General features: G+C 42.3%; 2 protein-coding genes across 2 annotated transcripts; both read right to left on the reverse strand.

Moving 5' to 3' along the window:
* Positions 1–6,010: 6,010 nt before the first annotated feature.
* On the reverse strand, positions 6,011–15,154 carry LOC306922642 (uncharacterized protein). The gene is made up of 4 exons (XM_079500379.1): positions 14,915–15,154; positions 10,779–10,873; positions 9,963–10,002; positions 6,011–8,331 (listed from the first exon to the last, which is right to left on the reverse strand). Exons 1-4 carry the CDS (start codon positions 14,982–14,984, stop codon positions 7,661–7,663), a joined length of 876 nt encoding a protein of 291 aa, XP_079356505.1. The 5' UTR covers positions 14,985–15,154; the 3' UTR covers positions 6,011–7,660.
* Positions 15,155–18,394: 3,240 nt separating this feature from the next.
* LOC306921966 (ras-related protein Rab-33B-like) lies at positions 18,395–23,280 on the reverse strand. The gene is made up of 3 exons (XM_079499310.1): positions 22,771–23,280; positions 20,134–20,312; positions 18,395–19,419 (listed from the first exon to the last, which is right to left on the reverse strand). The coding sequence occupies exons 1-3, from the start codon at positions 22,990–22,992 to the stop codon at positions 19,071–19,073; spliced, it is 750 nt and encodes a 249-aa protein (XP_079355436.1). The 5' UTR covers positions 22,993–23,280; the 3' UTR covers positions 18,395–19,070.
* Positions 23,281–24,697: the final 1,417 nt, after the last annotated feature.

Below are 24,697 nucleotides of genomic sequence, written 5' to 3' on the forward strand. Positions count from 1 at the left end.
GGCTTCCAGCCAGGTAAATGATGGGGAGTCACATGGATCTTTTCTTATTTTTGTGGTTTTGTTATGTTGTTTTGTTATTTTGTTCTGCACTGTAAAGCACTTTGAGCTGCATTTATGTATGAAAGGTGCTATATAAATAGTTTATTATTATTATTATTATTATTATTATTATTATTATTATTATTATTATTATTATTGATCTTTAACTCTTGAGAGTTCCCAGGAGTTAAATTGTTGTTAAACATTCTGTCATTACTTAATTTACAAGAATCTACACAATAAGTGAATGTAGAAGAATTGTTATTTTGATCAACGTTTGCCTGTTGTCTCTCACTATATGATACCAACCAGTCTGAGAGAGGCTAAATGTCATCAAATGGTGGTCCGTGGCTCAATTTAAATGCTGAATAAATGATGGTCCTTGATATGAAAAGGGTTGAAAACCAGTAATACTTAAATAATACAAGTTATGCCCCCCCTCCCCCCTCTTTCCCTCTCTCTCTCTCCAACGATGAGGACAATCATGAGACCCAATGAAAATTAAGTATTTGTCTCCACCTAATGGACAATAAACTGATATTCCACAAAACTGTTGGGCTAGATTGGTACTAGGCCTATTAAACTTGAGCACAACAATCATTTCATGGATAAAGCAACTAACACATTATTCAAATACCTCTTTAATATCTGACAATAGTACAATGATTGACATAATTTGATGAACAAGGACTCATATAATTATTTAACATCAAACACTAGGCAGCAGCTATCAAAAATCAAAATATATGATGCATAGTCTGAATTGTATTATTGCGTAATTTATACATTATAAGGAAATAGTTGCAAGTTTGGACTTGTTTCTTTGTAAAACTAGCAAAATACAGACTTGCAGTTATACTATTACATAAATTCAAATACGTACATACGTTATTCCGTATATATAAAGTGTCCTGTACACTCATGGCCCTCAGGGTGCTGAACTGAACAAATAGTGTAACAATATTTGATACAATTTTGTCTTAGTTCATTATGAGAAAGCAAATATCCACCTATGATTAATGAATGATGCAAAAACAATTAAATCCACCTTGTGATTTCACATTAGACCGAGAAAAGGTAACCACTTTAGCACCTATCAAGTAACTTGCATTGAACTGGTCAAGAATGACTTACTTGACTCCCCTTTGCCCCCTTGGGAGCAGTGACGTAGACTCCGTGGGGGCGGCGGGGCTCAAGCCCCCATGAAGAATTAGACCTGAATATATTACTCTATGGAATATATTCGCCTCGGTCCGTCCCGTTTGTACCGCGCCAGGCCGCGCCGCGACCGTTCGCGCAATTCTCGTCTTTGCATTGACTTTGTATGTAATCGCGCCGCTAATCTGGTGGCTTGTTTTCACCTGCCAGGTAGGGTATGCATTGTACTGTAGTAGTCTGTAGGCCTACTCTGCAATAGGCTACTTGTTTACAATGAGAAGGAGTAGCACTAGCTAGATGACTCAGTGCAATCATGGCATTTAAACATGCTCTTCTGTTTATAATCTAAACACTGACACCTTTAAAAAGTGTTACAAATAAGTGTTTAGAACATAAACCGCTTGGGTTTAGTGTGAAACGAAAAAAACAACAACTTTTTGTTGGGGGGGGGGGGGGTATAAGCGGGGGGAGAGGGCGGGCCCCCATGACGATTATAAAAACATTTCGTCTCTGCTTGGGAGCATATATACAGTAGGGTGTCCCCCATGGATCTCTGGTCATGAATAACAGAGAAAGTGGCATGTACATGTGCTGTACATTCATGGAATGCATTTCAAATACTGCAATGAAGCTGGAGGTACTATATCAAACTGTAGAAACAGAAAGCCTTGTTATGATTATGCATATTGGATGGACAAAGTAAGGAAAAGGAACATTATTATTTATTTGTATTACTGATTCTTCTTTGAATGTTCTCTGAATTGTTCATCCTGACTTGATTGATGGAAATCAAAGTTCCAGAAGGCACATCTGTCCGTCGTCATTTCACGACTGGGCTGTCACCATCACCATAGTCTCTGTGGTTGAAGCAAACACATACAAGTCTTGTTTGACATACTGTACATATAACATAGTATTACATACTCAAAGATTTAGGGGGCAATATTGACTTATCATAGAAGTAGAATGGACAAAGATTTATGAAGCCTTTCACTCTTAAACTCTATTCAGTTAATTACAGCCAGAAGCCGAAATTTAATATTTGAATTTAATATTAAAATATAGACTTGTCACGTGTTACATGGAGCTAGTGATGACAATGAACTGCAGTGTAATGACTCTGTTTCTAAGCCTCAGCCTAAATCTTTACCGTCTCAACTGTAATATTACATGGCTGAGCAGCAGGCTGTTACTGACCAGAGACACATCTTTGACTCTGACTGTGTACATACATACTGTAAGGCAGAATTATGTAGTCAGGGCCAAATATGGTCAAGCATGGAACACGAAACCAGCTCAGTGGCCTTGTGGTTTGAGTGTCCGCCCTGAGACTGGGAGGTTGGGGTTTGATCCCCGGCTGTGTCATACCAAAGACTCTGAAAAATGGGACCCAATGCCTCCCTGCTTGGCACTCAGCAAAAAGGGTTGGATAGTACATACTAGTGACATGTCCAGGGGGTGTACTTAAGTTGTACACCAAGCTGCCTCACGCTACAGAAACAGGAGATAGGCTCCTGAGCTATGGGCCTCATGGCTTGGCAAGGCTTACTTATACTTACTTACTTATATATAATGGAACATAAAGAAACCATTTAGAATCTGTGCATTGATATGTCTCTCTCTGAAGTATGTAATAAGCATCTAAACCGTAGAATACAACAACACCCAACTTGACCCAAGCAAACCCAGTCACACAGTGCTCCACTATATGGTCTTACTTTGTTCTTCCACAGGGGACACATCTGCTAAATCGGCTCCCTCCCTGGCCATTTGGGCCTCTCCTTGCACTGCCTCTGCCAAGGCAGCAGGTGGTGGTGCTACCTCCTCTTCTGCATGGCTGTGTATGGCCTCTACTGATGCCTCTACTGGTGCCATGACGTCCACATCTGGTTCTGCAACATCTGGTTCTGCTGCCTCAGCCTCTGGTACTTCCTCGGCTTCAACTGCTGCTTGGCCTTCCGGCACTACTGATTCAGCATCAGGGCCACTCTCAGTTGCGGCAGCATCCTCCTCAGTGGGCGCAGCCGGCTCTTCTATGGTAGCACCCCCAGCACTAGTAGAAGCAACCTTCTCAACTGGTGCAGTGCCATCCTCAACGGCTGGAACCTCAGCTTGAGGTTCTACTCCTTCCTCTGCTGCAGACTCTCCTTCTGCATTCACGGCTTTGTAAGCTAGAACCTCCTGCACATTTGCTGTGTCATCATCCTCTTCCTTTGTGAGGCCAGCAGCATCAACAACGGGTGCCTCCTCCTCTTCAGTTGCATCCGCTGAAGCTGATGAAGCTGCAGCGTCTTTGTTTACTGCTTGAGATTCATCCTTGGCCTCTAGGGTTTCTGCAAAACCTTCTAAAATCGATTCTGAGGCTTCGGTGTCGGTCCCACCTTCTTCCATTTGCTGGATAGCATTCACAACAGATGCTGCAGCAGTCTCAACTGTGGAGCCAGTCAAGTTCTTCACAGCTGACATTAGATCTGGAAGGGACTCTAAAAACAAAAATAGGAGGCAGTTAATGTTGATCTCTTGTGCCTCATGTCAAGCAAATACTGCCATGCCCATTGGTATATTATTATTCTCCATTTCCAAGCTGTTTTGCTCTCTAGCAGAAGGCCATGCATTCTGATAGCTTAATCTATCACGCGTAGCAAAAAATACAGCAGGTTAATAAAGCATGCACCTGTTAGTGTTACAAGTTGTACAACATAATAGTACTGCAAGGCATATTGTATTATTAGAAATATTAGTCTTTGTGAAGTTCTGTGCCATTTTGAATTGACCATTCCACTTACCTTGAGTTTACCTTCACCTCTACCACAATCTCATAATAGTGATTTTGTATCGAATCGGAATCGGGAAGAGTTAGTCTGACCCTGAGTACTTGAACGTGAAAGTCTGATCATAAAGCTGTGTTTCAGAATGTTCTGGGCATATTATTCCAGATTACTTTGATAACATTAACAGGATTCTTCTACCGGAGGAGTATTACAAGAAGACTATAGTCTCTCACGACAGACTGTTGACTCACGTCAAATTCAAGGAAAAGAGGCCGCTGTTTTTCCTGTATCTTTTGACGATGGGTTCTCAGATTACAAGAAGACAGACAGGACATTGTTGGTAGCCATTCTGCGACCTTCTGCACCCCAACCTGCTGCTGAGCCACCAGACAAACCATCTAACTCAGAACTGTCTGCAAATGTAGTAGTATTTCTTTTTTATCCTACCTTTAATGTGAATTTTGTGTTTTATTCATCAACATTGAACATCATGTACTATGATTTTATGATCTGTATTGTGATGTTTTTGCCGCAGGAAGAATAGTCTCCACTACAGTGTAGAGACTACAGACTAAGGGGCCCAGCATGCATGGTCAGGACCTGGACGAATTGGTGACGTCTCGATTGTGGCCAGATCAAGTCAAACCAAGACTATAGTCAGATCTGTCCCAGACCTGATTTCAACAAACATAAATTCTGCCCACTAAGATGGACGTCCCTGGATGAATCAGAGTCCGATCGAGGCCAGATCAACTCAAAGTCGTATCATAACTAGTCAGATCTGGTCGAAAATACGTTTTAAATTATTTCAACTGGTGAAGACGTCGTGGAAATGACGTAAAGATCATCCCCATATATAACATTTAAAAAAAAAGGAAAAATCACAGCCCCCTCACAGTCTTCTAGTGTGTGAGGCAGGCTTTTCCATTACTTATTTGAAAGTGAAATATCCCTTTAACTTTCTCCACAACTTGTTCAACAGGTCATACAATCTTGTTGGTTGTTATACCTGCAGCTATCTTCTAACTGTTTGGCTAAATCAACTAAAAACTCTACCTTAATACTGACCAAAACACAACCCTAAGTGAAATCTCATTTGATCTTGGAGATCAAAAAAATGGCCAATAGGCACACGTGCAAATCAAGGCCAACATGTTAAATTCTAAATGTAGCATATCTCAACCTTTTTAACCAAGCAACACTAGGCCACATGTTAATTATACCCTCTGGTGGACGAGACATATACCGTACATAGAAATACTTTAGCATTGCTTTGCTGCTCATCTAACTCTAGTCCACCTCGGTCCAGCTAGGGAGCATCTAAACCATACATGGGCAACTGGCGGCCCGCGGGCCACATGCGGCCCCCACCTTCACTTAATGTGGCCCGCAGGTTAATATCAGAATACTGATATAGTATTGATTTCAGCTGTTGCAATTCCAAACATGCAAACATGACCTGCTTTAAATATACTTAATGACTTAATAGTATTAAAGGACTAGTACTTAACGACTAGTATTAGTAGTATTGTCTTTTTGTGTACAATTTGTATTTAGTTCATAAAGTTATAACTAAAATTAAATCCATTTGAAAATCAATAAAAATGTTACTTTTCAGGTTTCTAATAAAAAGAAAAAGCAAAAAAATAAGTCCGTATTTCAATTCAAATCTACGACAGTAATATGCAATGCGGCCCTCTGGAGTGAGTGTGGAAATATAGTGGCCCTCTCCATCGTCAAAGTTGCCCACCCCTGATCTAAACTATATATGAAATAAGTTTGAGAATTGGGGTCAACACATGACCATCTAAACTCTAAAGCAACTGTTAATGTGATCTTAACTAGAGATACACATTAAGGAATGAAGCAGGAGGAATCCTACAGCAAAATGAATCCAGTTTGGTGTGGTAAATATTGTGAAGACTGCTGCCTTTACACAGGTTATATATTCTGAACAAATTCAAAAGACAAAAATAAAGAAATCCTTGGAAGGTCCAATTACATTTGACGTATCAGGAAAAATGCAATATAGGACCAAAACATGTATAACAATCTCTTTATTGAAGAACTTCAACTTCCCTTATGATTAACATTTCTCAAACATTCGCACACATTTCTCAACAGCAGTGACATAAGTACACAACATCCAATGCCAGGAGATATAGGTGCATGAATGTGGTTCCTAGAGTGTTGTCATTCCACACAAAATATCAAGACACACCAGAACAGTATCGCTCATAAGAAAACAAAAATGGCTTTGTTGATTTTGAGGAAAAGGCTAGTCAAGAACAGTGAACGGATGATTAACTAAAATTGGGGTTAACTGTATGAGAAATACTGTATAAGTTTTGTATTCATCATCAGGTGAATTATAGCCGAATGTTGTAAGTAGACTCTACATGTCAATAGACCAATGTTAATCTATAACAATGAAGTTTAGAATGCAGTATTCACAAGCTGTAAGGCATGTCTTGTTTCATGGTTTGATGAAGCAAATGGAAACCGGCTGAGACTGGCCACAACCAACTGGTATTTTGTAAGGATGTATTGTTCAAGTCACAGCCCTCCTCCAGCACAGGTTGGATATCAGTTTGTTTCAACAATTTGCAAAAATGGGTTCAGCGCAAATTTGTTGCGATTGGGAAACGTCAATCTGTGCTTGTGAAATGGTGTCTGACTTGTACTATTGGAGCACTATTCCTGGAATAAAGAAGGATTAGATGGTGACCCGTCTCATCGAGGAAACAAATAGGGGCTGCTTGACTTCCCGGAATGCAGGTAATAAATAACTTAAGCCTTAAAAGACAAAGAATAATGTCACCATCGTGAACCTGCCCAATTATGACCACCACTTAATCCTTCTTATTTCTAGGAAAGGCTGTAAGAACAGCACCTTTAAGGATAAAGAGACACGAGCAGGGGAGGAGGATCTAGCAGACCTTTGGTCACATTTCACAATAAGCTCTCCATCGAAAAGCCGGAAAGAAGCGCAATCCTCTCTACCATATCCAATATATTATTATTTGCATAACCTCCCATAATCCTTCTCCAGTGCAGTACAGTTGTTGGGCATGCCCCCTATATGTCTATCTGAATTTAGGAGTCGTGGACCTGGCTGAGACTGTAAAATCTGTTGAAAGCTAAAAACACACCAAGCAGCTACATGAAAAGCTGGCGAAAGTTCAATTGTAAGCGTTCAGACAAAAGTGAATGAGCAAGGTGCAGTTGCATCCTGATTTAAGGGGCACTTAGAACTTAGAACATCTTTTTACAGTTGGTTTCAAGGATCAGGACATTATTTACATTCATCATCTCGTAGTTCAATCCCTTAAATCTACTCCTTATACCCCAAACTGAACACTACCATGCAACTGTGGATAGTGACAAAAACTGGCAGGAACTGAATACTAAGCAGAATGGTCCACAATAGCACAGTCTAACCTTGCAACTTATTGTCAAATGTTGTAATATTGGTCTGGGTGGGGTGGCTCGTGGTGAAGGTCAACCAATAAACAGGAACGAAGGACCCCTATTTCGTATGAGTTAACTGAGTGAACGTCCATGGTGTTGGATATGGACTTCATGAGGCTTTAAATAGGGTCAAAAATCCATTTAGTCTAGGCCCAAAGGAGAGGGATACACACCACAGGTAACCCATACCCTTCAGGGTGAACCTAGAACTTTTAAAACCTTTATGCTGCCACCTCAGCTGCAGCCGGGGCCTCAGCCTCGGGGGCTGCAGGGGCCGTCTCGGCCTCAGCAGGTGGAGGGACTTCCTCTACTACCGCCGTACCAGCGGGGGCTTCCTCAACCGCTTCCACTGCAGCGGGAGCTGCCTCCTCCACGGCGGCCTCCTCCACTGCAACGGGCGCTGCAGCCTCCTCAGCAACGGGTTCCGCGGCCACCTCAGCGACTGCCTCTACCGCAACAGGTGCTGGGGCCTCCTCGGCGACGACCTCAACCGCGGCGGGTTCCGCGGCCACCTCAGCGACGGCCTCTACTGGTGCTGGGGCCTCCTCAGCGACGACGGGTGCTGGGGCCTCCTCAACGACGGGTGCTGGGGCCTCCTCTGCGACAACTTCTACCGGGGCCTCCTCTGCGACAACTTCTACCGCTGCGGGCTCCTCTGCGACAACTTCTACCGCTGCGGGCTCCTCTGCGACGGGTGCTGGTGCTTCTACGGCAGCCGGGGGCTCTTCAGCAGCTGCGACGGCCTCAGGCTCGGCAGCGGCCGCCTCCTCCGCTGCGGGTTCTGCTGCTGGGGCGGCGGCCTCTTCTGCGGGAGCGGCGACGGGCTCTGCCACGGCCTCCACAGCGGGGGCGGCTTCAGCCGGGGGAGCTGCTACAGCCGCTGCTGCTGGAGCTGCCGATCGTGGACAAAGATAAAAAAAGGTCGGATTAGGGGGAAAGTGAAAACAAAGATTTGCTTTTGCACCAAGATTAGCAACATGCCAGTCACCGCGGTGACCCTGGGTGACCCGGGACAGGACATTACCCCCGAAAGTTTTAATCCTCTCACTTACGACTGGTCTGAACAACTTTGCCTGCCATAATGCCACGCTCTAAACTCTTAAACCCTGGCCAGACATAACACCCCAGTTGGGCTAACGTGATTGCTTGAAAGCATTTGAAATACCATCTGATCGCATGAAACAGCAGGATTTTAAATACTATTTGATCCCAGCAAGGCTGTGCCCAAATGCCCATAGATCTCTTTAAAAAAAGTATATATATATATATATATATATATATATATATATATATATATATATATATATATACACACACACACACATATACACACACACCTGTGCATGTATATATATACTGCTGTCGGGCAGAAACCAGCCAAATTATTATTTTTTTTAGTTAGCCGACAGCAGAGATACGATATATTTTGTATACACGTATACATGAAGTTATGTTATTGTCAACACGAGTTCCATAGAGTAAATAAACCCAGGTACTACTGCAGGGCTTTAAATTGTATTCTGCGTCCAGCTGAAGCATTCCCGGACGGTACCCAGGTGAACCAATGAAAGCAGAAGCTCAGTCCCATAACAGACTAGGTTGGCTAGTCTGGGCGTACAGCCATCCCTCCCCCAGGGTACCTCTGTAGACAAAATAACAGACAGAAATCCAACTGGACAAGCCAGATTAATCCATTGAGAATGACCACTCTACCATGTTCATTATTTGGGTGGCACCACCAAATATAGCCAAAGCATGTGCTCCATCCTCAGATGTTCTGTGCTCTCTCTCCCCATGCTTTGGTAAAAGCCATGCAAACAAGATTCCTGCCTGCCAGCAGTCGAGTCAGCTATGGTAGTGAACTGAATATTATGGGGGCTTGTGTGACATTCCTCCACTAGCAGATGACTGCACAGAACTGACAAAAAAAGGACGACTAAAATGACCATTTAGTTACTGTGAGCCATTGACCATATAATTTAGGTGCACCCACGTACACACAGACAGACCTAACTGCAAGGTACACTGGTACAACAAATTAACATTTGTGACTAAATTTGACTGAGGGACTGCCATTGGATTTTTTTGTATTTTCATGTCATATGAAAGCAGGGAATCATAGCTTCAAATTGACATATTGGTTGTTCAGTGTGACCCACCAGTTTTGGAGATGTGGCTTATAGAGTAATGTCTTGCAGAAAACAGCGAGTTGAGAAAACAGGCTTGAAAGGTTCACTTCTGTGGTCTCTAACATCACACCTAGCTACATGTTTAAGCATTTATTTCATATTTACATGTCGATTTCAGCTCTGACACTTATTTCAGACATGCTCTAGTATGTGAAGAGTCTGCCTGGTGAAAAGCTGGAATTTGCGCGATGGCAGTCTCTCAGTCAAATCTGGTCACATTTTTAGTTGCACTGGACAGACTTTTGGGTGCATGTGTTGTGCAGCCAAAAAAAGAGTGCACCCTGGGGCCCTGAGCTTGTGTTGGTGTATGCATTACAGTAGTTCAAATACTCACCATCTTTGGAGACACTGTCCCCGTTTACTGTCTTGTAGGCCTGTGGAAGGCATAGCAGAAGTTCAACATAAACACCTTGCATTGAATTCTTAACCAACTCTGTACTCTGTTTGGTGACAGTTCATAAATGTGTGATGTATATACGTACTCTTGAACAATGCATGAGTTTATCCTAACAAGCAGTGTCCTCAGAACACACAACAATGCTCTTTTATATGCCTTCCATTCCATACACTGTGCTAATGTCTGTTCCATGACAACAGTTACCACATGGTCCAGTCTCTCAAGGGGGTCCATAGGCACAAAATGGCAGCCCAACCCCTATTGAGAGGAAGATGTGCTTGGGCAACAACTATCGCAGGTCTGTTGTTCCGATCCCTAATGGATATATAGACTGTTAAGTGAAGGTAATTTGACAACAGAGATGGAACATATCCTTAATGCTTTTTGGATTCACACACCCTTCTTTATTAATTATGGATCATGCCGGTCATTCCATCTTATGATGGTATATGTCCAAAACTGCCCTCCTGCCTGCGTTCATATCTTAATTGTTTCATAGGAAAGGGACATGGTTTTAAATAGAAAATAGGGAGTACTTTACTTTAAAGATCTGTCTGCCAGTATATGCAAAGAAATAAAGGAATCACAGCAGACTGCTGGACCATTGAGTTTTTCGCTGGTTTTTCATTTTCAAACTTTTTGAAATGCATTCAAAGATTGAAAGGGAGACCGAACGATGAAAACAAACATGAAGGGTCGGTCCCCAGTCGGGGAAATGAAGCTGGAAAGGAGAGGGTGAAGTGGGATACTCACGTAGATGGCGGCAGCAGTGAGACCACCTCCACAGATAAGAACGTACGTCATGTTGGACCCACCAGGGATCCCATACGCCATCTGTCGTACAGGAACTGTGAAGACATGGAGAGAAGGAACAAAGTTAAGGAAAGGCCAACAAATTTATAATTCAAGTTTTTATTTGTTTTTCAAAATTGTACAAGATCTAGGTTCAGTACAAAGCAGCATCAACATTATAAACCTTACAAATAGCCAGTCCAAGAAACGAAGAAACAGTTGACATGTGATGAGTGAAAATAAAAAATAAAAATAAAAGCAAATAAATGAATGTTCATTGTTACGTCATGTACATCCGTACATGAACCTTACGGATGTAAGGTTCATATACATCCAGAATTCATCCCATGTCTCTTTCATTTTGCTTTCTGCATTTACCCTGCCCAACATATATTCATATGATGTTATTTTGATCATTTCTTCATTCCATTCTTTAAGCTCAGGTGTTCTGGGGACTTTCCAATGACGCAGAACAGTATTCTGGCAGCGGTAACCAGTCCAACCTTTATAATGGTGAAATCATTTTTAGATATGCCTGGGACAGCAGTTCTGTCCCCTAATGGACAGAGCCGCGGATCTCTGGGCAACGTCAATCCCACCCATTTCTCAAGGAATTCCAGTACCCTACACCAGAAAGGGTATACTATGACAGTCCCAAATCATATGCATATATGTGCCAATTTCTTCTTTGCATTTCAACAATGTTCCCTTAGAAAAATGACAATGGAGATTTCTGGGGGTGCATACTTAGTTTAGACTAGTCATTGTTTAAGGTTAGGTTTAGGTGTGCTTCCCCGTGGGAGGTTAGGTTTAGGGTGAGGGTTTGAGGTTGTAGTTGTAGGACTAATGACTAGTCTAAATTTCTGTTCATTTAACTCTGTGTCAGATGGAACCAAATGGACTCTTAAATGAACACTGTATATATTATTGTCAGAATTGTGTAACTTTACAGCGTCAGTTATTTAGCAAAGTGGATGAATAGATGCGTCCAGTAGTGGCCAAACTAGGATTTTAAATCGTGATGTCAAATACAGTTCATATTAGCAGCCGCCTGATGCTCAACATTTTATCTACGGAATCATTTTATCGACCAATTTCAATATTGACTCAATATTGTGTATGTTGCAAACCTTTCCATTGAGACATAATAGAATAATACATCCATTTTAAAAAAAAAAAGAGTAATTGAACGTGACCTTGTGCTCATGTATTGGCATCAACAACAAACGTCAACTCATCACATGTCAAAGAGTGAACATGACAAACCTAACGGCAAAGGATCTGCCAACATCACTTGCTTAATAGGCTGTTAAGAAGCTTAAATAGGCTGTCGATTTGGTAGAGAGAGCAGTAGTGACGTGCTACTTGTGCACTGACTGACTGCACTCCAGTTAAAAGGATTATGTGGCGTTTTAGAGGATTTCCACTCCAGTGGTGCATTTAGACTAGATGGCATAAATAAAACCATCCTCCCGAACATCTAATGCAAGATATATCTCCCTCTCTGGCTCTCTCTTCCTCTGTCCATTATATTTAACTAAATCAAACAGATGAACAATGATATATTGTACTCACTGCTCCCTGCAGATTAAAAATAACTATATATACACTGCACAGAGCTGAGAACAGAGAATTTCTAAATTAAATTATTGGAGACCTGGGTTCAAGTTCACATTTTATTACAACATAAAGGTTGGGACTGGGAGGAGTGTGGGTACAGGTCTAGGGATTTTATATATGTGATTGATTTGTTAACTTAACTCATGAACTGAGCCTAATTTATACTCTGTCTGTAGTATGACGGTGTCTCTTGCCGACAAAAAAAACTGCTTTCCAAGCTAACAAAATTGTCCACATACATGTACAGTAATGTAGGTGCGTGTATAGCATGGTGGGCACACATACAGCCTGGCTAGCCTAGCTGTAGCAGTGAGGGAAATTCTAGGAACACAATGTACAGCAGCCCAGCCTCCCTCCCTTCACTCGTGCCCCCTCCCCCTTTGCTCAGCCCCTCCCTTTTTCCTTCTCTTTACTCTGTCTACAGGCTAAGCGAATCACATTTCTTCCCGTGCCCTTTCTGAGAACACACATTTCCTATCTATATAAAGATAAGAAATATTGACCATGTATTATGGCCAATTTGCTCAATCAATGTCACACTGATTATTTGTAAGTATTTTCACAAAAGCCTTCTAATGGAGCTTTTTGTCACAAAAGACCAAAGATCTGGTCTGACCAGTTATCTCCCCCCCCCCCCCCCCTATAATCTATAATGCAGATATAATTTATCTGGTCTTGGCTGAATGGCAATATAAGCTCAACATGTCTTTAATTAAGGCCCCTCATTTAAGAATGACTTTCTTCTCACAATCATGCATTTATACAAAACCTCCATAAACCACTTAAACCCTATTATAATAAGGCTTTTCAAAAATATAGCAGCCCTATAAAACCTCACAATTTGCAGTGTGACATGTGAGCTTGTAGAGACTACAACCATTATTAATCCGAGTGCAATGTCAAAGATGAACAGTGCCTTGTCATGGATGCTGTGCCAGCCATCCATCCTTAGCTCTTCTTCTAATACCCATGACACAGCAGCATTACATGTTGACCGCAACAAGCCAAGTATATATAAAGCTATAATCAGATAATCCCTGCATAGCAGGTAAAGCCTGTCAAGAATAACACTTGGCACAAATAACAAATAGCCAAGATGGCTGCCAAACATGTATGTACCAATGTTGTTTGTGTGGTGAATGACTGATTTGACATTGGGTTGTGCACATGCTAGAGCCATGCGTAAACACAAGCATGGAGGACTGGTATGTGCTTACATCAGGAATTCAGGATGATGATTTACAGACAGACAAGCACAACTTGGATAGGTTGGTCAGACCCTAGTCCATAGGCTATGGGCTGTCACAGTCTGTCTCTATATGTTATGCAAGTGCTATGGCTCCTCTTTCTGCTGGACAGAGGCCATTTTCTTTTCCTTTGGCATGCAAACGCACACACATGTAGAACCCTCCCACTATGGAGGCTACCATGTTGTTCCTCATAGGCTACGTTGCTATGCATTATTACACACAAACTAGGCCTCAGAACCATGGCTATACTTTATCTCCACTTATCTTTGGACTCAAAGGTCCGCAAAGGTACTTTCTTGCTGCCCCAGTGCCCCTGCAGACAAAGATGATGCTGTGTCTACAGTTTAAAACTGGCATCTTACACACTTTGGATGTGTTTGCTATCAGCTTCTGAACACTAAAGTGTCCGAGTCTAAATTGTCCATAATCATGTGAGAAGGTACAATAAAGGTGCATTAAACAAATTGACTCTATAGTGTTTACTGTTTTATGGAAGACTAAGAGAAATCTATCTTTTGTATTGAAATCTCACTATGCATTATGCTTTTAGACAAACAGACATATATTCGACGCTCAAGTTCATGTTTAACTCTCGCCCTCTGTTCAATCAATAGTGGGGCCTGTTCCTTATTGTCCCAATCGTCACCAGGCCTACAAATAATGACACCAAGTCCTATAGTGTCAGCAATCGTTAGAAATACAAAGTGCACGTATTGGATGGATGCAGCAGTTACATAAAGGTTTATCTGATCCGTTCCTTTGTGGCAGCGATGCGCTTGTTTCATAACAAATTGTGCAGGACTGCGTGTTCCCGAAGCGACACACCTCCCCCATCACAGAGGTTAGAATAGGAGTTATTCAACCGAGCGCATGGCGATACATAAATCATAAAAAGTGCATTTATTATCACTAGTTTTATATTTTTGACAGAGGCAATGCATTCAATATAGTCACTAGATCGACTATCCGTCGTACAAAAGGGACGTTAAAGGGTGTTCTAATTAATTTGCAAACGGAACAATTAGACCATGGGTCAATTCCAAGAAATAAATTAGTAAACTTAATTGGCAGTGAAACTTGATTTAGGCCTGACTTGGACAGCTTAATTGACGGGCACGTGCACATTGCACAAACCCACCACGGTAATTATTCTGATGGTTTAGTAAACTAATGTACATCATCCAAACGCTAGTCTCTAACGCTCAACGGGAGACAGTTAAAACTCACCATTAGATGATGGTTTGACTGCCAACCGTGCCAGGGGCCCAAGTTTCTGCCATGCCCGTCTACAGAACATCTTGGTTCAGTCACAGTTCGGCCTACAAACAACAAATTAAATGAACCAACGGTGGTTGCGTTAAACAGGTTCTCCCCCAGATGTCACTGAACTGAAGAGGTGAGCATCAACTATTTTTTTGAGAGACCGTCTGCAGAGCAGAGGAGAAATCACATCACACGCCCCTTCATGTGTTACGTCACGGCCCACGTGTGCGAATAGCATGTGCTCTTTGGAAAGGGGGGGGGGGGTGGAGGGTGTGACAATGATAATAGACACAGTAACACAAAAATTGAACACTGTGTTCTATTGTAAGATTGTAAAAAAAAAAAATCGTGAGAATTTGACTCATTAATTAATTAAAGAGCCTGGCTTTATAGGTTCAGGACAGGTTCATCCTCAAATGCATTCCCGCAGCCAATTCTCATTTTCTACATTTGATCAATGGATATTTGCTATGTTACATTCTTCACTGCAGCTTTGCAACATTCCATAAAATGTCTGACTCCCTAATAGTAATATGATGAAAAAAACAACAACAAAACCGGTGGAAGAGACTGATTAGGACCTGTAGTGGAAGCACCTTTTGGAAGATTGGATTGCTATATGCTAAATGCTACTGTCTACAACCTACATTACAATGTCATTGGATTGCATAATGCACTGCCATAGGTTGCTACTGTAAACTCACATCCATGTGCTTGACATGATGACTTTCAGCCATGACCGTAGCCCAACGACGAGAGGGAGAGCGATAATCCAGAAACAAGAAACACACATCAGAATGAAAGAGAGACCCCTGGTGGCTTTACTTATGCTGAACTGGGCATATTCACACCCTGGTTTATGAAATGTTGGCTAGTGTTTTGTAAGTCACATCACAATCACATTTCAAAATTGCATATCATGTTAAATATCTGATTATTACCTTAATTATCCCAAACATAAGCTACTGCTATTAATAATGTTTTAGTCACACTCTTCTGGTTGTCAATAGTATAGGCATTACAATTACACTATTCAGACACAGCCGCACCGACGCTTAAATTCCAGCTGGGGTCACTCTTCTATCAAGGGAACTTGCTCAGTTATCTCACACTCAGCCGGGCCTCAGTGAATCACTTGGAAAGGTATTTAAGGGCCCAAGCCCGAAAGGACTCTGGTCCCTATTAAAAAAAACAGACAAATACAATAGGGCCTAATGTATTTGTCTGTTTTTTTCTTCTTCTCCTCCTCCTTCTGCCAAAAAATAGCAGTTCTGGCTGAACCATGCAGTCGGTTTTCACAAAACTTGGCAATACTATGGTAGAGGGCTATGCCAAACAGTGAGGACGCGAAGCCCACGACCATTGGCCAAAGGGTGGCGCTATAGCACTCAATTGAAAATGCAAACTTTGAACAGGCGGTCATGAACCATTTGACTGTCAGCAATAAAACATCAATACACATTATGTGTCTCATGTCAAACAACTTTTGTGTTCTAACTTTTGGCCTCTGACCTTAAGATCACCCACCATTTTGAATTATATGAAAAACAGTTAAAATCTATCTCCTCCCGGGATCTGGCCACAAAAGATCATAGGATCTATTGAATGTAAAGGAGGTGACAAACTGACATATTGAGCCTACGACACACCGTATGGCAGTATGTTCATTCAGAACTACTGTGGCCAGATGTAATTTCCTGGGGTCTAGTAGGATTATAGTAAATTATAATAAGAAATCACTGTGAAAAATTGTAAAAATATACATTTAGCCACTGGAATGCCCCCACCCCCTGTCAAAAATAGCGTTAAAACGAAAGAAAGCAGCAAATGAACAAAAATTAACACTCATCTTTTACTTTCTCTAATAACAACCTAAAACACGAACCTTGGTTGAAAAAAACTAAAGTTGTCCTTCAAATACATATAAATCTGGGGGGGGTTCTTGATAATCACTGGCTGCCCTACATGACACTGGAACAATCTTTTGTGATGGGGATTGTCAGTCTTCTCTGGACTCAAATAATGAAGGTAGGTGACAGATGATACTGCAGAGATCTACCAGTTGGCTGGTGAATGTTGCACCAACATGCCACTTGCAGCCTCACACGTGCACAGACTGCACACACAAACACCATGCTATTAGTATAGGCCTACTGGTGCTGCCAGGCCATTGTCTGTCTGGAAACATTAGGCAGAAGGCAAGTTTTCTCCCATCATGTGATGGCTTCTGAATCATCGGTTAGACACAAACACAGCCATTAACACACGTGATACATTCTCCAGTACCCACATTTCTCATGCACAAAATGCACTCTGATGTGTTGACCATCAATTCTGGACATGGTGCTGTTATGTGAGCAATATAGATGGCTAGAGTTAATGAATGGTAACCTCTCAGTTGATGTGCCTCTGCTTCTAAAGGCCCTATAATAAAAACTGTATCTGAAACACATTTTATGTATGTAATCGTAGATGTATAAGAATGCACAGTATGGATATACAGATTATGCATTTGATAGGCCTTCAAATACAGTTGCAGAAGTTGGATGACACTTCAAAACCAGAGAAATTATAATTGAAACATTGATTTCAAACCAAGTAACACAGATTTTCAACATAAAACAGTCAAACCTACTCAAAAGCTAACGCATGTCCATTTTCCTTCTATGTTTAGCAGCCTACTCATCAACACTTCAGAAACTTGGTGGTTCGATTCCCACTAGTAAGAGAAATCTATGAAAATCTGGGAACTAAATCGTTACCAAGAAATGTCTTCACCAATGTGTTTCTAAAGGTGTCTAATAACATGTACTAAAAGTTTGAAATTCAACTCCTGTGGGAAATTGAGTTATTAGCATAATATGTGACCATACCCTTAACATCCTATATAAGGCAAAAAAGTCCAAGTTTCATCATTCTTTAAGTAGCATGTGACATATGAAACTAGGGGGTTTTCATGATTCTGAATCCATTCCAAGCATTAGTTTTGCACAAAAAACACTCCTTGGGGGGGAAAACGGCCTCACAAACGTGATGAGGTCAGCACATTTGTTCAAGTGGATATGGCCTAATTTATGTTTTTTGTGCAAAATTAATGCTTGGAATGGATTCAGAATCATGAAAGCCCCCTAGTTTCATATGTCACATGCTACTTAAAGAATGATGAAACTTGGACTTTTTTGCCTTATATAGGATGTTAAGGGTATGGTCACATATTATGCTAATAACTCAATTTCCCACGGGAGTTGAATTTCAAACTTTTAGTATATGCTATTAGACACCTTTAGAAACACATTGGTGAAGACATTTCTTGGTAACGATTTAGTTCCCAGATTGGTCAAATACCTGATAAAATGCCCTTACTACACTACAAGCAGACATGCAAAAATATGCCCCCCCATGATACAGGAAGGTGCTTCAGATAAAAGCATCCCGACCACCATGTTAAAGTACACATTATTTTATTTGACACTGAACAATCATAAACCAATGAAATCACAAATATACAACATATTTCTAACCAATATACACCGTGAAGTTAAGTGAATTAGAGGAAATTCCATTTTAAATGGTTCCATTAGTTTTATATTTGAGTGACTCTTCAGGTATAAAATCAATAAATGACCATATCACTGTTCTTGGGCTGAAACGAGCCATTTCCAAAGTGAGTATATTGTTAGAGGTCATTATATTATTACCGCTTTACCCAAATACAGCTCAAGTTAGGTTTTGTCCATCATTGATAACATCTGACAATGGTGATCTCCAAGGTCACAACAATGCATAACACTGCATGAATTAATGCCCTGATGCTTCACGACACTGAGAATATAGGCATACAATAATAAGCAGGACTTTAAATATTACAATAACTTCTGCAAAGAGGGGTTCACAGAGTTGCAGTTTCAGTAAAACTAGCGAGAGAAATGAATTTTAGAAATGTAATTGTTTTCATAACATTAGCGTCAGCGCTAACTCTGATAAAAAGGTACACTGCCATAGTTACTTTTAACAGAATAGGAGGGGGGGGGGGGGGGGGGGGGGGACCTGCCTCGTTAAAGTTTGTTTATCTTCCGCTCTGTAGCAACACGCACACACGCACACACACACGCTATCATTCTCAGCAAGTGCAGGCCCACATGTCTTTCTCTGCGCTCTTCTTTGCTGGTAATTTAAAAGAGCCGCTGTAATAGGGTCTCAGCACGGAGGGTGTTCTCTGCCTCTTCGCAGCCAGCCTGGCAGCTACGGCAATGACAATGGTTTCCGCCTTATCCTCACGGCATGGCATCTTCTTCTTGTCCCCTCCTCTTCCGTTCGTCCCCCTGTCTGGAGGGGGACATTTGGCAGATGTCTCAAACAGCGTCATGCCATGGGCCTCTGCAAACGTGTGGGCGCGCTCCCAGTTCACCTGCCCATCCGACCTGATGGCACCGTGCTCGCGAAGGTCACTCTTATTGCCCACTAGGAACCTGGGAGAGGACAAAAAACAAGAAAAACAAAGGTGGGAACATAATTGGGGAACAGATGCCCAGCCTATTAATCAGTTTAAGATGGAGTAACATGAAATATCTAATTGATTTTCTTTTCTTTTTTATTATGCAATTAATCATGAACCTATGTCTGGCCAAAATGATTAAGCTTAGACAGACAACTGACAACCAATATGATTTCTTATCCTGACAATATCCGGGCAACAGACTGACCTCATGCTTCCTTCTATGCATGAGGAGTCCAAGCTGCTTCTTTTCACCTGACAGGGGGGAAGTTTCCCCAGCCGGACGTAGCGCATGGAAGGAACACGTTATTCCGACCAGTTCCTTTCCCCTACATCAAGTGCCCCGGCTGGCCAGGGGGAGGTAGTTTAGAGACGAGGATTACTGCATGTTTTTTGTGAGGGTACCTACCCTAGGGGACACACGGAGAACATGCAAACTCCACACAGAAAGGCCCTTTTGTCAAACCTGCCTCGGGTATGGGCACTGATGACACAGAGGAGAGAACGCGCCCCCAGCGGGAATTGAACCCAGGTCTCTGAGACGACAGCACTACCGACTGTGCCACCGTGCCCCCCCGACACCCTGAAAACTTAATGATGAACATAATGTGCCAAGTCAAACGCATCTTCTTCATGGTCAGTGAAGGAAGAATGTCATGGCACCCTTTGCGAGGCATTGCATTTATACCTGGGTATATCCTGGCCCAGAGAATTCTGCCTGCATTCTTCTATCCACGCCGACAGGCCACTGAAACTGGCAGGACGGGTGACATCATAGACGAAGAGGACAGCGTGAACGTTACGGTAGTAGTGCTGTATCATAGATTTACGGAAGCGCTCCTGGCCAGCAGTGTCCCACAGCTGGAGCTGATGAGGGGAGGGGAGGGGAGGGATAAAATAAACAGTTATGTTGCGTTCACACTGGCAGATGCAAAAGATACAAAGATACACAGCATTATGTGTAGCTTTGTATCTTTGTAGCTTTTGCAGCAGCTACAAACGTCGGATGTATCTTTGTATCTGCATGTCGCTGGCTTCCATTGAAAATGAATTGTAGACGGTATCTTTGCATCTGTCCATGTGGACCCAGCATTTAAAGGCCTACATAACAATCCCTTTTTATATTCAATAAAAAGCCAGCACACCTACAAGCGACAGGTGCGTAGGAGAAGGACAACCAAGTGCCCGACGTCATGAAAAAGAAGCAACACCCGCACACTGTCTTCAAATGCAGTGAAAATGTTTTATAGGGAACCAGCAACGTTTCGGCCTACGTACATGGCCTTCACCAGGCTATCTTTATGCACATAAAGAAAGATACCCTGGTGAAGGCTGTATAGGCCGAAACATTGCTGGTTCCCTATTAAACATCTTCACTGCATTTGGAGACAGTGTGCAAGTGTTTTTCTTTTTTTCGAAACTAAAAATATTCCAAACATTTTTTTTAATGTGCCTTGCTCAAGGGCACTTCAGCGGTGTTGGGCCACTAAGCAGCTCCACTGGAGCAGTTGGGGGTTCAGTGCCTTGCTCAAGGGCACTTCAGCGGTGTTGGGCGAGTGATGACATTCACTTCCCGACCCAGATTTTTCCTGCCCATCCAGGGAATCGAACCGGCAACCTTTCGGCAAAAAGGGTCCTCTAACCCTTAGGCCACCGCTGCCCACAGTTTGCAAAATGTCATGTAGGTTTATTGATATTCTAGAGCTGAGGGGGTGATGAGTGCTGCCGAGTGGATTGGTAAAGGGAGAGAAAGTAGGTTTTCAAGCAAACAATGAGAGAGGAAGTTAAACATATGAAGGAATTGACTGACACACACACACACACACACACACACACACACACACACACACACACACACACACACACACACACACACACACACACACACACACACACACACACACACACACACACACACACACACACACACACACACACACACACACACACACACACACACTTTAGAAAGTCACAAGTCTAGCCTGTAGGCCTACTCCTTATGGAATAAGAAGTAGGCATACAATATATTAATATGAGATCTTATCTTCTGCGTAATCTAGCTGAAACTATATTAATACCATTTTACTCGAGGTAAAACACACTGGTAGAAAAGTACTGGGTATGAATTTTGTTCAGCTTAATTTGTTACCCATTCAACTATTTGGAGCCTACAAAAGATCTCCACTGCCTTAAACCAGCTTAGCAAGTTAGCATATGAGTGACTGGATCTTCATATGCCAAATATAGGCTACTGTTTGCAATCCATGGCACAACTTGGCAATAAAAATTTATTGTAACAATTTAATAGTTTTTGATTTGAGTTTTAAAATAACTTATGTTCCAGTAGAGTTGGAAACTAATCTTCTACAAAATTAATATCTTTTTTCCCTTTACTATTACAAAAGGAAACATTTCTTACTGATTCTGATACATTTTTCCCTAAACACAAGTAAACAAAGCATTACATTTGCGTGTACGTTAACGCTTCCTTAATATAGCTATCATGAGGTTGTTATGCAATGTCCAATGGAAAGAAGAACTGGTCAACCAACATGGAAATGCATGACTAAGAATGAATGACCATCACGAATGGTAGGCCTACTACTTAATCACTATCACTATAAATCCATACAATGATAGAATAGTGCTAATTTCATGTCACATAGGCCTACTATGCATAATGGTTTCCAGATAGTTTGGAATCGGCATCATTACCAGAATCAATCTTTATTGTACATTACAAGTAAGATGGGTGAAAAACGTGGTTGTGCAGTCATCATTGCAGTTAAAAGGATATAGAGAAGAGAATAGTTGTTGCATTTAACAGTAGAATAAGGCTTTCCTCTCCACTTCCAGCGAGACTGCCAGCTGAACAAACACTTTAGAATGTTTGTTAAAAGCCTTGTTGGAACTGTGGGTAGCTTTTTCGTTTTCTGCTGTTTATTTTGATTAGGTATTAGGTATAAGTTTAGGTCATTGAGGTTTCGATTATCTTCCTTAAAGGGAACTCTGGCTTATTAGCCAGGGATCCTTTTAAAAGTGTCTGGCGGTCAGTGTCAGCCCAGCCTGAAGTCACTGGACTTTAATAAAAGTATTTAAAAGTTTGAAATACTTTTAAAACCCTCTGAAACTGAAAAAGCGGTTGCTGGTGGCTTTTGGGAGCTGGAAAACAAGGTTAGTCCCAATACATTTATTTGATTTCTTTTTACAATTTTACCACAGTAGGCCTGCCTACTGACTGATTGTTTAAATTTGTGCCACTTCTCAAAAAATAATATAGGCCTAATAATAATAATAATAAAAATAAAAAAGTTTCGATCTTTACCTTAATTTTCTCCCCGTTGATGTCCACTATTCTCTCACGAAAGTCCACGCCGATGGTGGCCTCCGTTCTGCTGGGGAACTCTCCGGCACAGAAGCGGTGGGCGAGGCAAGTCTTCCCGACGCCCGAGTCTCCGACCACGATGATTTTAAAGGTCCGACACCGAGCTGGCAGCGACGTAAGGCTGCTGCCCAGCGAGTTGGAGAACTCCAGTGATGATTCCATGATGTCTGTGTCGGCCCTTTGGCACAAGTATGGAGGAACTACGTGGCGTGTTAAAATGATCGATGATCCCAATTTCCCAAAAAGGTTCCACAAGTTAAGTGACTCGGAACAAGGCACTATACTTTGACACTCTGTATTCTTCTTTACACGGGGGTTTCATTCATAAAGTGTGACATTCCAAAAGGAGTCACTGCTGAATGAATGCAGGGAGAATGAGCAGTGAGTACAAACAGCTGTTTTGGGATCCTGGCGGCCCGCCGCTTCATTTGACAGTGTAGGAAGTGGGTGGGGTGGGATGTTGGAGGGAGGAGTTTATGTCCAAACACAGGGGTAGGACATAGGTTCTCAAAGTGGGGTCCGCAGAGATGGGCAGTATTTGAAATACATGTATTTGAAATACGTATTTGAAATACTTTTTTGTATTTTGTAATTTGTATTTTGCTGGGATGGAAGAAATGAGATGTATTTTGTATCTAGATACTTTCAGATCTAGTATTTTCTGTATTTCAAATACATAAAATACTTTTTAATGTCATTTTACACAGCCTCAGGTTTAAACTGTAGGGGCAAAACACATAACCTGACTCCGCCAGATGGGGCAGCAGAGAGTACACTGGGTTCCCCCCTCCTGCTCCCATCTGGGAACTCTCAGGCAGACTTGATGCCCGGCCACAAAACGGCCTGGCCAATCAGCAGCAGCTAGAGGCAGGATAGCCGCTGCTGATTGGCCAGGCCGTTTGAGGCCTGGCAAGGAACGGTGAGCACAGGGCGGGCGGAGCCGTGGGGGCTTTTTACGTTATTTGCGCAGTGAGTGTAACGCTGCTCAATGGTGAAATCTTCCGCCAACAGCGTACCTTAGTGATCAGAATCAAGGACAGGCCTATCGTAGTAGACATTTCCACCACGTGGAAACGCCCCCCTTTCAAAGTGGGGGGGCGGCGGGGGTGTGTATATATATATATATATATATATATATATATATATATACAATTGAGTTTTTTTTTATCCTTGTGTTTGTATCTATAATTTCCAGGGGCTATGCTTAAGTTTGTGACTAAAGCCACAACACAGCCTCCCCACTGGGAGCACTGTTTATACCAGTCAGTCTGTCATACCATCCCTCCCCACTGGGGGCGCTGTTTATACCAGTCTCTCTGTCATACCATCCCTCCCCACTGGGGGCGCTGTTTATACCAGTCAGTCTGTCATATCATCCCTCCCCACTGGGGGCGCTGTTTATACCATCCCTCTACACTGGGGGTGCTGTTTATACCATCCCTCCCCACTGGGGACGCTGTTTATACCAGTCTCTCTGTCATAGCATCCCTCTCCACTGGGGGCACTGTTTATACCAGTCAGTCTGTCATACCATCCCTCCCCACTGGGGGTGCTGTTTATACCAGTCAGTCTGTCATACCATCCCTCCCCACTGGGGGCGCTGTTTATACCATCCCTCTACACTGGGGGTGCTGTTTATACCATCCCTCCCCACTGGGGACGCTGTTTATACCAGTCTCTCTGTCATAGCATCCCTCTCCACTGGGGGCACTGTTTATACCAGTCAGTCTGTCATATCATCTCTCCCCACTGGGGGCGCTGTTTATACCATCCCTCTACACTGGGGGTGCTGTTTATACCATCCCTCCCCACTGGGGACGCTGTTTATACCAGTCTCTCTGTCATAGCATCCCTCTCCACTGGGGGC

Source organism: Electrona antarctica (genome assembly GCF_951216825.1).
Source record: "Electrona antarctica genome assembly, chromosome: 4".
Classification (NCBI taxonomy): Eukaryota; Metazoa; Chordata; class Actinopteri; order Myctophiformes; family Myctophidae; genus Electrona; species Electrona antarctica.